We start from the raw sequence: 15,503 nt of genomic DNA on the forward strand, positions 1-15,503 counted from the left end.
TATAACTTTTATGTTTATGCGTGTGCACGCGTCCTGTATTTGCGCACTATGGCTCTCTATCATGTTCATCACGGTCTCGTTCCAATCTGTCTGAGCTTGTGTTGCCATTCCAGCCTGGCAGGGCAGCTTCACTCTGCCCATGCCGATTATTCCAACTGCGCCACGTACGAGACTGGAGGGGTTCGGCCGTCAAAAGGGACGCCTGGTAGTGTGAAGTGGTTAAAATTCTCGCTTTCACCACTGCAGCGACAGGCCCCGGGTTCAGATCTCGTCTAGGAACACTGTATGTGACACAGTACGAAATCACCTTAAGGTGGAAGCACTTTCCTATTAAATCGACCGACGAACCATCAATCATTCTTCTGGGCCCAGCTCTACCTCTGTCTCTCCGTACATTGGGAATGCTACATCCTTTCTGGTCTGAACTTTAAACTTTCTGATATACCTACTGTAATCGGTCTACCCCGGCTGTTATTTTCTCGGTATCCTCTCCTATTTCTGCGTTTCTCCATGTTCCTTGTAGTGCTCAGTGTGCATATGTGTGCGTGCGTATGTGCACGCGCGCCCGATTGAAATGCTCGTCTCAAACGGCATCATTACCTACTGACCCTTGTCTTTTGCAAAGCGCATCGAGCTCGCCTTCGTGTGTGGAAATGCGCTATATAACCCCTCTTTTTATTATTTTCAACGAGAAAAAGAGAGTTGTCCATCCGTTCCTACTTTCGATTTATGATTCACCACCGAAAAGTCAAGGAAGAGAATGAAACAGCGGGATTTTTGTTTAGTAACCAGTACCAAAAGCAGAAGAACGGCCCTAGCAACGTTTGCCACTGTCTCAACTAAATGAACCACTAACCCTGCTTTAACCTTCTTCACTGAATTCGCCCCAAATTAGCAAGCTAATAGGACCGCCACAATCAAAAGGCCTTCCTCCCTCCCTTCCTCTGCGAAGGCAGTCGATTGGATCACTTGGTTACTAACAGTCGCTCTCTCCGCCCCAAACGAGAGAGCACGTTGGTCCCAGTTCCTCCCCGCTTATAACTCAATCAGATTTTCAAGATGTGTGGACTATTTTGGCTCTGACATCGCCGAAAATGTTAACCTTTAATGAAAAAACCCAATTGTTAAAAAAGACGAGGTGTACAATATTCTCCGTTCCCCCACTCTCTCTCTCTTTCACACACACACACTACACACAGAACGCACGCACCGCGAACACACACATACACACAAGGTATTATGCTCACACTGATGCTTACTTACATGTTACACACTTACAGGTAAACTAAAAATCCTTTATGCCTCCTGCTAGTGTTCTCTTTCAACTTTCGTGCCGCACACGTTTCACTGCCACTCACGACAATCAGGCGAGGGGGAGACTGAAAGCATCAGCATACCGGCTCGGCGCGGCAGATGGGCCGCGGACCGTGTGTTAGCGCCGCCTGCTGCCTGGACTTGACGTAACACATGGCTGCGATCAGCGCCCCGCAGATGGCGTCCTGGTATGACCTCTCCGCGTGTTCCATGCACCTGGCTCACACATCTAGGCTCCACTGGCCTGCCCCTCCACCCTCCTCGGCCCGATGGCCTTCCCCCGACGGTCGGCCAGACGACGACGACGACGACGTCACTGCCGACCGCACGACTCGATCGCTCAACGTCATGGCCGAGGACGTCCGCGTCCGGTGTAACGTAACGAGGTCCACTGGAAGACAAGGAACAGGAAGTGGAGACTGTTCTGGAGGAAGACCTTCACTGACGCCGTCCACAGGTCGGCTTCCTAAAGATACCTGCTCAAACTGTCACAATTCTCCCGCTCACACCTATCAAATGCACACGGCTTCTTTCCACTGCACGCTGTCCGTTGACGAGGCACACAACCTGAGAGCTTCGGCTCCGACGCTCCAGAACTCCAAAACTCCACTTGCCTGACGACCCCAACACACCTCGTCCTCACTTCACAATATTTACGTTTACATCAAACATCTCCGCCGCTCACCCCACCCCCCTGCCAGCAGGTTCATCCCCCGCCGCGCACGAGCCGCGCGGCTGAGTGCGATGCTGCGAAGGATGGGCGAGAAAAAGCGCGCTGGGCTAGGAAGTCGGTACTCGCGCGCCCACAGAAAGTCGAGAGAGTCTCATCTCCGAGGCCATGTGAGAAAGAAAGAGAGACGACGCTTGGCAATCTCATTTGTTCACTTCAACACTCGATTATTTCCAAAGGCAGTCCACACCTCCAACGTTTCCAATCCAATAATTCCGCTTACTTTAGTGCCAGCGTTGAGTCGGCGACGACTGGGAGGCAGTCAGCCAATAACAATCAAGAGGAATGAAGACGCTTATCTCGCCCGGCTCTAGTCAGGCAGCGCTGAGTAAATACTCATCCAGCACCCTCTTTCCCCAAAACACAAACTGATAAATCGTTGCAGGTAAGCAGATCACAAAAGCCGCTCGATGGCCACAAGCGTTATTGCGCGCGCACGATAGAGAGAGAGAATGAGAGAGCCCAAGGGCGGAGCGCAGAAGTATTGGCGAGAAATGGGGAAAGGGTTTGGAAATCGCGCAGTCTACATGAGCATGTGCAAATGTATCTGTCAATAAACCAATAGCCTCGAAAGTCTCTCAGGAATAACACATTATATCTGCTCGCACATTCCCTGGTTGTGTGAGAGAGGGAGGGAGAGATTCAGCAGCACAGGCCCATAAATACCGACACTGAACAAAATGGGAAGAAAATTCACGTGAATAGCTCGTCCCTGTAGTCCTGACCTACCACACATTGTCACAGCTCGTTGCACAGACTACTCATGTCGTCGTCATCCTCCTATTTACCTCACAGACACTGTTCAAACTTGATGAAGCAGCGTGGGAGGCGGAGGATGGAGGTTTTAGTTATGGTACCCATAACCTCCATCAGCAGAACTTTTGCGGTTGGGCCGCAGTAGCCACTGTGACCGGTGATGTCAGCAGCGCATCTAAAGTTTTTTTTTTTCTTTGTTTGCAATCACATCACCCAATTAGGCCATAGCTCCTTGCTGGGACCACTTCCGAGGGGGAAGATGGCGGCTTTCACCAAGGTCGTAAAGAAGGCAGTAACTTCAGGCTAAAAGTAAATGGCATAGCAGGCGTAAAAGTCAATGGAAGGAAGGAAGAGTCGAAGTGAGAAAGGGCAGACGGACACAGGGGATCTGGGGGAGATGGAGGAAAAATATTTAAAAATTAATGAAATTTGGAGTATGGAGAAAATACGGCAGGAAAGATGGTATCACAATGAAAAAAAAAAAACGAGAGGAAGCGTTTGAGATAAAAGTGAGAAAAAAATAAGTGGAACTGAAAGACAGGAAGGAAGATAGAAAAGGATAAACAAATAAGACATAAGAAATAGCCGTGAGTTTTGGAAAAGACTGGACTGAAAGGTGTACGAAAAAAATAATTTTGTCAGGAAGGACACAGCAAACCCCTTTAACGAGCTTTCTGGCCAGACTGGACTAACTAAAGCCCGCCGGCCTCTTTTGGTCAAGTCTCTAAATCAAGCCAATCCCGAGCCGAAGGACCAAATTTACTAGACTGGCTATTGGCTGTCAGCTTCTGGCTGACCATCTGGACATCGCACGGACCGCACGGCCACTGACGCTCTCAGAACACAGAACACAGAAGGTGCACGCTGCTTGCCGTCTGCTGGATACAAACCCGCAGCAAGTCCTCCCGCTGTCCAGGATGTGCCAAGTTAATTGCCTTAATGGTTTCTTTCACTCTTCTGCCTCGACCATCCGAGCCATCGGTAAACAGTCCACCAACGGTTCCTTTCAAATCGCCGATCTTGCCCCGAAAGTCGACACCGAACCTAACGCCGAGCTTCCAATGAAGGAATTATCATAGCAGCGCGACCTTCCTTCACAGACCAGGGATGAGGTGTGAGGGTAGGGGGAGAAAGGAAAGCAATCGCATTTCATAGCGCAGGCCGCGCTGACGGTGATTGTAGCAAGGCCCGAACTCCTTCTAAAGCGCTGAAAGAGAAAACACCATTAATGTGGACAAAAACTCTCGTGCAATCCAGAGTCCCGCACAAAAGGACACTGATGGCTTTAGTTCCCCAATCCCAAATCAACTCACAAGCACTATCAAGAGTGGACTGAATACACTGCAGTTCCAAATCCACGGCTCAATCGTTAGAAAGGCAACCTCTGGAAACTCCTCTTAAAGAATGAAAGAATAGCGAAAGAGTAGAGGGGGGGAGGAATTCCCAGACCGCCTTTGTGAAGGCGAATAAGAAGTTCCAGACAAAAATGTCTGCCTGCGCGTAGGCTAGCCTTTACGTGGCTGACCACGCCTGCAAGCAGAACACCATCTGTCGACTGTGGCTACTGCTTGTAGCAGCAGCGGACGGGCAGAGCTGGGCTGCGCTTCGGTCCAGCGGGCCTCTTGACTGCATACTCACTACAGTCTGGCAAGTTCGACCACGTAGCTGCATTAAGGCTTCCGCCAAGCACCCCACTCTTTTGCACGACTCTTGATTCCTTCATGGCTGTTGGTGCTTCAGAAGAAGGTAGGAAATGGGAAATCAAGATTAAAAGGGTGGCGGGAAACTAAGTCGACTTTAACTGTCACCCCGGTGCGGGGTCGGCTCCACCAAATGGTTCTCCTCCTGACACCCCGTGATTGTCAGTGACTGGTTCTCTTCGTGACAGTGATTCACTGTCTTGTTGCTCTTGTGACAGTGGCTCTCACGGTCAAGTCCTCGTGACACCATGTTCACTCATGAATGTTCTCTTCGTTACACCTTGTTTAGTTTGAAATCAGCGATCAGACGTTTCACCACTAGCTCTCTCCACGTCTTGGAGTGTGCGTGACCACAACAAACAACTAGATTGAACTGTTTTCTTTTTAATCGTAACTGGCACAATTGCCACATCCCCTTCACATCTCTGACCTTTAAACTGTCCGTGCAGGCTCCACGCTCACCGCCACACCACAGAGGCGTCAAGAAATCGTCCTCACGGTTCCAGCGACAATTTGGTTCTACCGTGTATAACCGTCGCCTTCAAAAACATCGCTAACAGATCAGCCAAAACATCAGGGCCTCTCTCTCTCTTTGCAGTACAGCAGTCTTGATTGAAAATGACCCAGGGTCGCTGCGAAAACACAGCGAGTCTGGCGACTCAACTACTACCTCTTGGCTTTTCTCTCTCTCCATCGGCTTCCCGAGGCTCGCATGCTCGACATTCTTTAAAAAAAAATGGTGGTAGGGAGAAGGTTTGGAGGGGATGGTGAAGGTATCCATCAACATCATCGAATATCGTCTTTACATCGTGAATTTCTGGCCGCTGAAAGTACACACACACCTTATGTCTTGTGATGCCGGCACCAGACCTGTGGCGCCTGGGTCAGATGATCAGTCCGCAGCTGCTGTGTTTGTTGACACAGACCTCTGGGTCTGCCTCTCTTATTATTTCAGGTGTTGCGCGAGATGGTCCTCAGCCCAAAACATTAGTACGTGTATTTTCGCCACGAGCATGCAGCTTGTAATTGATACTATAGAAAAATACCGCACACACTAACCAGACTACAGTAGTTTTGCATTTTATCTATCCAGCCCTCTCTCATTCCTGTGATGACTATATCGGTATACTTCTCCAAAAGTTCTTGAGCAAAGTGTTTACACCAAGAATCGAAACTGATAGAAATATCCCTACGGTTTGAGAAAATGATCACATCAAAATAAGAGGGAAATTAAATAAATAAAATATTAAATGTCTTGTTTTGAGGGGGAGGGGAGTCTGATGCTTGCTTTGACTACTTGCATCACACGATCTGTAAGAAACCGGCTAAATGGCGAACGCAGGAACAACAATGAATCATTTGAAACCGAATGCAGCAACTATCGTCCATAGCTATCGCTTATAAAACCAATGACTATGTACAAGGCATGGTCCCCACATTCCTCAGATATTATGAATCCCTACTTGCTACATTCAAGCGAGGTAAGCTGGTCTGCTTTGGCCATGTGATCCGGCAAAAACTTTGTCGAAGACTGTCATTCAAAGTACCTCGAAGAACCGCGGTGGCCAGAAGAAAAACTGGCTTTCAAACGTGAAGAATTGAACTGGTCGTCCTGTGCAGAATCTGCTCCCCTAGGCAAGCTTGAGACAAGTCTATCCACGTGCTCCCACCAACCTGAGACAAGTTTTTGTGCTCCCACCAAATTACAGATATCAGTCAATGGAATGAAGAGAACTATCTGCCCGTGAAGTAGAACATAGCCACTCTCATACACAACAAGGTGTGGAGAAAGGGGGAGAACCCAGGGTTTAAAAGAAAAAAACAAAACAAAGGTGAAGCATAAGGCTCATGAGGCTCAAACTCACTCAATCCTACCTCTTTAAAGGGTACCCCTCGCCTTTTTCTCACTTCCTCTGTTTTTCTTTTTAAATCGCCGTTGCAGGGAATTTTTATTTTTTTAAGGAGCTACTACTTCAAAGCGACTGCAGAACGGGGTATAATTTTCCTTTCTGATTTCGATCTGATCCTCCGCATATCAAATGACAAGGTGAGTTACAGCTTCAAGCAGACCTATGTAAAGAGCGTCCTGTAGGTGCCGCCCCCAACAGCCCACTCGCACCTCGTCTCCTGTTATCATAGCCATATTACTTAAACCGAAAACTGTGGCTGACAGACAAGCCAGAAGTCACAAAATGGACCATATGTAATCCCTATGCACATCACCGGCTTCCATAATGTGGTAGTAATGTCTCATGCACAAAAAATTATGATATTACACCGTCTTTATGCCCTCTCAACTACTAACAATACCATTACCCGAGATCAGCAATAAAGACATCTGAACCCTTAGCAAGGACACCCGTGAAACGCGGCACTATAATTCAGCGAGTAAAAACAAAACAGAATAGAAATACAAGAATGACAAGGAAAAAAATCGAGAAATACAGAGACTGGCAAAAGAAATCATGTCTTTCTCTAAACTAATTCCTACACTCTCTCTCTCTCAACATCCATTTTCAACAAATCAATTTTATGCACGTGGGTTAACAAAATAATAATAAAAAAAAAGAGTTATCGACGTTTGCACACTTTTTTCCCCAGATAATACCCGGAGTTAAAACGATTTTCGCTTCTTGTTCGTCTATTTCTCCCTCTGAAAAAGCAATCTGTTTGACCAAACACTAAATGCATCGCGAAGCACGTCTGAAAGATCTCGTATTTCTACTCCGAATCCACCTTCTACATCTCCCAAGCAGGATGTCATTTCGCTTCCTCCGCTCTCCGGCCCCTCTGTCTACATGTCAGCTTGCCTTCTCGTTCTCTCTCTCCATCCCCAGAAATTATGAGACAGCTGGCAGAATACGCCATGGTATGGTGTGGCATGGTCTTTTTATGTTGGTTCATGCCGCTGGCCTAGTCCTCAGGTCAAACTTAATCCAAATCATTTAACCCTAATCCTCTGAAAGCCTTCAAAAATAAAAGCAAAAAGGAGAAGGCCAAAGCTAGCACTATAATTTAGACATGTCCAGTTTTCATATACACATAACTATAATGTTCGCTGTTATCTGAATCATATGGAGCTTGCATGCTGTGTGAAATCTCTGCATGTCAACCACTGGCTGGTGTGCACACTCTGATTCGCTTCACATTCCTCATTCTACAAGCATGAAACTGATTCTTCTTAGGACTTTTCTAATTCACCAAGTGTTAGCCATGGATCTTCGAGAAAACATCCGATTGAGAAAAGCCAAGGTCTGCCTAAAAAAACTTCAAACTTTTCTTGCTGATATCCCAAAACTGTTGGCACCAAAACATATAAGGGATAATAAGACGATTCCCTCCCCCGAATCGTCTGTCGAAGCGCTCCTGTTAAAATGTCTTCAAAGAAGCCATGAAATTCGCAAATTCATCCTCAGTTTAAAAAGAAACAGCAAAAAAAAAAAAAAAAAAAAAAAAAAAAATGCAGTTCGACATCAAGGATCTCGCTGAGCTTTGCTGATAATTTACGCCTGAACTGAAGAAAGCGGGACGGAAAGTTCGGGACCGGAATGGCTGCTGTTGCTTCCCCATCAAACGGAGCTAACTGCTCATTTGCCAAACCTGATTTTCAGGCGTGTTGACACACTCTCTATTTCTCGCTCTCAAATCGCTTTTTTTCTGGACCACACGCTCCGTTGCATTTCTTGCTCAAGCCTCAGACGCTCGGCCACCATGAGAGAAAGAAGGAAAGTTCGATGAAGTGAGGGTCCAGAGCAAGGGGTGGTGCAGCTCTGCCTCCCAGGCTAAGCATCGCTGCGGCAGATAATCTCGTAGACCAACACTATTATAAATTAGGTGATGTGGTCACATTTTGCTTGGGCAGCCGAACCTCGGGGATCCCTATAATTTGATCAGGTGACGGCGTGGCATAGCGTGTATTAATGTGGTAATGAAGTTCGTACTATTTGTCGGTCGAGTTGTTTTCGCAATTTTGAAATCAACATGCCCTCGTTATTTCAAAGACATAAGCAAGTTCACTAATCTACCTCAGTACAGTTTAGAAGAAATGAAGATTTCTTTAATAGTTCTTATTTCTTAAATAAAATGTCTTGTCTAATATTGCTCCAATGGTCCACTAGTAGGAGTAGTATACGTTAATAGGAAAAATAAATATTTCGCCCGATACGGTTAGCACTTTTTTTGCTTTCTTTATACACTGCGTGCACCAAGCTGTAGTTGCATGCACCTTTAAAAAGAGAAAAACAGTGCTTGTGTTGATTCTCGGCCTATTATAACACTTTTTTGCCCATAGCTTTCTCCCCTCACACCCATCGGCCTCTTTTCCCAGTGCTCTCCTTACCAGCAGCGTGCTAGTTCTGTCTAGGTATGTCTACATCTCATCCCCCAACCCCGCGCAGCCCCACATCTCAAGGCCAAGCAAGCTCCAGCTACTCTGCAACGGAAATGGTCGTCTGAGTACAGTTGCGAGTTGACGATCATTTAAAGTCAGGCCATGAATGACGGTGATGTAAAAGCCTAAGAATGATGATATGCTTCTCCAACAGCCAATCGAAGTCGGTTGTAGGATAGCCGCATCTATCCTTTGCCTTCACGCTCCCCACTCTTCCTCCAACACCTCCACCCTCACTCTATCATCTACTCGTAAAGCACGATCCGCGTAACGTCCTCGAGTCTTGGCATCCCTTACAATTCCCCCAAACTGAACCCAACCCTACACCTTTCAGATCTCGACCATAAGTCACCTAAGGGCCCTTAGTCCCGTCGGGTGCTTGATCAAAGGGTTTTTCCACTGCCACTTCAAAGCTGCAGGCTTATGGAACGTTTCTACCAAAAGCTCTGGAATCTTCAAGCTTAAAGTAGACTACAACAGAATGTCACTGGCTTATGGTGTCTTTGAAGCTAGAAAATGTTTCAACATTATCATACTATGATACCTTTAAGTATTTTACAGCCTAGGAAAAATGGTTCAGAAAATCAAAGTTGCTACGGGATTGAATAGTTTTAAGGACACGTCTTTTAAGAATTGAATATTTAAATATCGAATTTAAGAATTATGATGCAGAGTGCAGGCACCGTAAACTGAAATATCTCACTGGTCTAGTGTTTTAAAGATCAGCCTGATGCACTCTTTGGGCAATAGACTGGCCTTGTTATGCTGACTCAGCAAACAAGAAAAAGTCGGAGCATGCTGCTTAATGATGTTTTATGTCTAGCAATACATTAACATCATTCAGAAGAAAATAAATCACTAGCATATCTTCCCTCCAATACCTAAAGAAGCCTGCTTCCGTCAGGAAAGCTAGTCTCTAAGACAACACTAGACTATGCTTCCTCCCTGCACCTTTTTAACCACAAACTAGTTGAGATATTACAGTGAGCTTTGAAGACCTGAAAGAGATGCAATTTTTCATATCACTGACCTAAACTCTGTGTAGTTCTTATCCAAATCCCGCGTCCCCTTACTTTACCTTCCCCACACCATCTCTCGCTGTGCACTGAAGATGGTGGTGGAGGTTGGGGGAAGGAGGGGGATATTAATGTTTTACGCCAAGCCAGCAACAACGGCTATATATTACTAATTTTGGAACAGAGGGGGTGCCACTAAAAGAATGAGACTGTAGTCTGTGATTGTCCCCTAAAGAACAATTTTCCACATAAGCGAGTACTTAAATAAGAAATACGTTGAAAGAATAATAAGGAATACATGAAAAAATAACAGCAGATCAAGATCAAGTGTTAGAACTAATGTAAGTCAAATATGAGGTGTGAGGAGTTTAGTGTTTGAAAACATAATAAAATCAAAGTCTAAACGAAAAAGTTAATTGTACCTGAGCGTAAAGAGTTAAAATAATATAGCATATGGAGATATAGAAATGTGTAAATTTTTTATTCAGTGTTTTTAAATCCCAAAATTTATCCACAATTCAACGCATAACGACTTCGATAATAATCTAACTCTAACAATATACAAGACGACTAAGCCACGTATAAATCAGGTGAGACATCAGAGCTCTTAGGCTCTTCCACGAGCATGAAGATGTCAACGAAGTTCTGTAAAAGGTATTCATTACGCGTAGCTTCACATCAGTTCAACAGCGCGTTGACATAAAGGCGCTCGCTTAACTCTCGTCGTCTGAGAAGTTCGCTGACCGCCAAGTTGACTTCACTCATCACAGCGGAGACCCATGTACGATACGCATTATCTGTGTCTCTGGTCACAACTCTCAGGAGATGAGGGAAGGGGAAATGGTAGAAGAGGGTTCATTTTTTGCTACTAAACAAATGCGTAAAGTTCGCTGCAAGATACTTTTTATGATTCTTCCTTCATTTTTGGAATATATATGTTTAATAATGAAAGCGTTTAATGAAATTATGAACTGCTGAGAAAATATTAGAGTTCTAAGTGGCAGTCTAGGAAGATCAACGAAAAACAAGTTTGTATGCAAACGATTTTAAGAGGGAACTTGTTCAATAACAACTTGACTGGATATTATAACATTTTAATAAAAAGTATTCAACTGACTCACCTGAGGGACTATAGGAACATGCTAAATGTGTTTGAAATAAGTACAAATTTATTTCAGTACATCGTCTAGAATGTACAACATGTAATTACCAATATAAAGCAGGAATTTTACTGTCAGTCATCTTTTAAACCCTGAAGCTGATGTTCAGCGTTTTGTGGTAAGTCAGATACTGGTTTTAGAATAAAGGACTTTCTATTAATTTCATCTCGTATTGTGCACAATAGAGTGATGTCCCCTGGCCAACTGGCTGGAAGGGGAAGAGCTCTGTCGTCTTTTTTGTTTTATCTAACATCCTCCTGGTGTTGGACTTGTGCTTATGTATAATTTTTGATGGGCCTGCCATCGTGTGTGTAGAGTGTAGTGCCTCTTTGCTTTGATGACTGCAATTCGTCGTAATTCTTTGTCCACCTTCAGCCTTGGCGATCGGCGGCGCGGTTCAGTGAGCTTCATGTCCGTTGGATCGGTGAACTTTTTGTGTGTGCTGGGGTCATTCGTCGTTCAATAGGACTGATGTCGTCTGTTGGATGTGTTCTGTGCAGCTATGTTTGCTATAGAATGCATTCCAGCTTATATGACATGTTTGATCTTTGGCCTGCGGACTGTGCTTGTATTGCATGTAGACGCTGACCTTTGGCTGGAGGACCGTCATTTAGTTCTGACGTCACTTTATTTTACGTCATTTTGTCATGTGTCATTTCTCTCCTTTATGAGAGTGTCTGGGGTGTCTATGTAGAGGAAGCACCTTTGACTTTTCCGGCAGCAGTGTCCCTTGGGACAGACGGGAGCACTGGTCCTCACATGGCAATCAACTCTCACAGCTGGCTCCAGGTCCTTAACCTGGCTACACCCGGTAACCGCTTCTGCTGGCGGGCCAAACGCTGTGAGGGGCTGACGTGTTATTATGCACGTCAATAAAATACTTGGAGAGGAGATGGGCGCCACCAAGTTCGCCAAAGCCACTGAAAGGACTTATGGTAGCAAAAACAGAATAGAAGCAACATGCCGGATCGGTCGAGGCCCGGATCACCCAACGACGCGCACCCCTCTGGTGGTCTCCAGGGGGGGCGACAAGTGTGATACTGGAACCAAGTCTACACCCAAGTCTACAATTAAGCTGCCTACACAAGGGACTACATATCGGAACATGGAATGTTCGCACACTCTTTCAATGCGGCAAAGTGAAAGAACTCACACACGAGTTACAGCGTTACCGCTGGGACATAGTGGGACTTGCAGAAGTCCGATGGACTGGTTTCGGGGAGTCAACTACAGATGAAGGCCACAAGCTCTGGTTCAGCGGAGACGAAATCAAGCATGAACGTGGTGTCGCTTTCATTGTCAGGAAGGAGGTGGCTGGAACTGTCATCAGCTGCACTCCAGTCTCTAGCAGACTTATCTCCATCCGAATCTCTGCTCGACCGCACAACATCACCATTATACAAGTGTACGCCCCAACATCAGAACACGAAGATGAAGAGGGTTGAGGAATTCTACGAGGAGCTGGACAACATCATCAAGAAAACTCCGAGAAAGACATCTTGCTTGTCCCTTGGCGACTGGAATGCTACGATCGGCCCTGACGCTTACCAACAATGGCAGGAACAGTCGGCAAGTTTGGCCTAGGCAACACCAACGCAAGAGGCCTACGGCTACTAGAATTCGCTCAGAGTCACCGTCTCACATTGCCAATACCCTCCACCCGCACAAGAAGTCAAGAACTGTAACGTGGCATTCGCCGGGAGGTCTGGTCCATAACCAGATTGACTTCATCTTGCTGCCTCAGCGTTTCAAATCAAGCATCAACAAAGCACAAACGAGGTCCTTTCCTGGCGCTGACATAGGCAGCGACCACAACCTCGTCCTCACTAGCCTCAAAGTTGAAACTGAAGTTGAGACGTGACAACAATAAGAGCCCTCGCATCCGATTCAACCTTGAGAAGCTCAAAGATCCGGACACAGAGAGGATCTTCCAGGCCCAGGTGGGGGGCAAATTTGCAGCCCTGGCTACTATAGACTGCGACATAGACGCCCTTGCTGGAAGTATCAAAGAGGTGCTACTCTCTACTGCAGACGAAGTGCTGGGGAAGCAGAGAGGAAGCGCAAACAACCCTGGGTGACAGACGGACATCCTTGATCTTTTGCGACGAAAGGAGAGCCTTGAAGAGAGGAGAGGTCGAGACCCGACGTCAGCAGACAAGTACAGACTTGTCAACCAGCAGATCAGAACAAGGATGAAGGAGGCAAAGAAGATTGGATCGAAGACCAGTGTTGCAGCGTGGAAATAGGCATGGCAAGCGGAGACAGCAAGAAGGCATATGAAACACTGAAGGCCCTCACCAAGACTCAGCAGCGACCAGCCACAGTCATCGAAGACAGCGCCGGACAGCTCCTTACGGAAAAACGCTGCCTGTACTAAGTCGTTGGACTGATATTGCCAAGACTTGTACAAGCTACAAATCGAGCCAGACACCAGCATTCTCCAGCATCACCAGCTGGGACAAGAGACGGCTGAAGACCTGCCAGTCCTCACTGATGAGGTGGTGAGAGAAGCTATGCACAGTCTGAAGGGAGGAAAGTCACCTGGTGTGGACAACGTACCTGCTGAGCTGCTGAAGCATGGAGGAGACGCAACAACCAAGCCTTCACCACACTGTGTCAAAAGATATGGGAAGAAAGAAATGCCAAAAGAATGGGCTCAGTCTATCATCATCCCACTCCCTAAGAAAGGGAACCTGAGGCAGTGCCAGAACTACAGAACCATCAGTCTGATAAGTCACCCAAGCAAAGTAAATGGCTCAGAATCATCCAACCGCTTAAAAACCTATTGCAGAGGAACTGCTGGCAGAAGAACAGGCTGGCTTCAGGGCTGGAAGAAGCACGTAGAACAGATCTTTTAACTGCCGTGTTTGATAGAAAAACACCTGGAGCATCAACGTCAACTATACCATAACTTCATCGATTTCAAAAAGCTTTTGATCGTGTCTGGCACGATGGACTCTGGCAGGTCATGAGATCATTCAACATAGAGGAGGACTGATCCAGATGGTAGCAGCACTCTACAAGAACGCCTCCAGCGCGGTACTACTCAACAACCACTAGGCGAGTTCTTCGCGATGACGATCGGGGTCCGTCAAGGGTGCCTACTCTCTCCCATCCTTTTTAACATCTTCCTTGAAAAAATCATGCAAGACACCCTCCACAACCACCTTACCTCAATCTCCATTGGTGGCAGGACCCCTGTGCAACCTCCGCTTTGCAGATGACATTGACCTCATGGCAGGCAGTAACAACGAACTTCAGGATTTGACGGACAGACTCTCCAGGCGAGCGGGGCCTTATGGCATGGAAATAAGCTCAGAAAAAGCAAAGTAATGATTATTTCCACCACCGACAGCAGCAGCAACATCGTCATGAACGGCCAGAAACTGGAGGAGGTCAAACAGCTTCAAGTATTTGGGGTTTGCCACCCTGACTAGAGATGGTTGCTGTACAGCAGAGATCCGTATCAGGATTGGTATGGAACATCCGCAATGTCAGGCTGGATAGGATCTGGCGAAGCAACTCAATCAGCTTCAGTACCAAGCACAGGCTGTACAAGTCCCTCGTAGTGTCAATCCTACTCTACGGCTGCGAGACTTGGACGCTGCTTGCCGCAACGAAAAGAAGCTCCAGGCCTTTGAGAACAAGTGCTTGAGAAAGCTGCTCCGCATCTCGTACCGCGAACACAAGACCAACGCATACGTACGGAGCACCGTAACCTCCCTCGTGGGCCCACATGAGCCCCTTCTGGCAACAGTGAAGCGGCGCAAGCTCGCCTGGTTCGGTCACGTCACCCGCCACAACACCCTGTCCAAGACGATCCTACAAGGAACCCTCGAAGGGAGCCGTCGTCGTGGTCGTCCGAGGAAAAGCTGGGTCACCAATATTAAAGAATGGACCGAACGCGAGATGCCAGACCTGCTCTCATCTGCTCAAGACAGGACCGGGTGGAAAATTCTGTCTGTTGCTGCTGCCGGACGGTCCCCCCTACGCCCGGACCGGGCATGGGACTGACCTGACCTGATTGTGCACAAGTCTTTTGTTTATTCTAAGCCTGTGATAGGGATTATTTGAAGAGAACAGAGGTAGTAAAATTTCTAATAAATAATTAAGGCAAAGTCCATTTATCTTTTCACAACAGTGCTAGTTTTTGCCTGTTTCTCCTTCGTTTTAGTAGGTAGCGGCACACAAAATCATTTTTAATGAGTATTTTATGGTCATATGAGAGTACAAGAAAATATAGGTAAAACAAAACAAAAACTGAGTCTCTATCGTTAGTTTTGGAAATATTGCTGTTTGAAGTTCGTGATTTGCATCCCAGCTATAACTAGTTTTGACCATGTTTGAAGCTCGCATGTGTAGCATCGTGAAATCTTAGAAGTCCCCAGGTACTTAGTGTGAGGAGTTACCAACACTGACTTTCTACTCGCGATTAAA

General features: G+C 46.5%; 1 protein-coding gene across 7 annotated transcripts in view; it reads right to left on the bottom strand.

The window, feature by feature from the left end:
- Positions 1-15,503, bottom strand: part of LOC112574485 (patj homolog) — a 105,434-nt gene that overhangs the window by 50,566 nt on the left and 39,365 nt on the right. Inside the window, exon 1 of one of the 7 annotated variants that reach the window (XM_025255595.1) lies at positions 1,398-1,980. The exons of the other annotated variants lie outside the window; for them this stretch is intronic. Within the exon in view, the coding sequence (XP_025111380.1) occupies positions 1,398-1,526 (129 nt within the window). The 5' untranslated portion in view covers positions 1,527-1,980. Of the gene's footprint in view, positions 1-1,397; positions 1,981-15,503 lie in introns of those variants that run through there. 7 annotated transcript variants of the gene reach the window in all.

The sequence above is a fragment of the Pomacea canaliculata genome, linkage group LG10 (assembly GCF_003073045.1).
Source record: "Pomacea canaliculata isolate SZHN2017 linkage group LG10, ASM307304v1, whole genome shotgun sequence".
Lineage (NCBI taxonomy): Eukaryota > Metazoa > Mollusca > Gastropoda > Architaenioglossa > Ampullariidae > Pomacea > Pomacea canaliculata.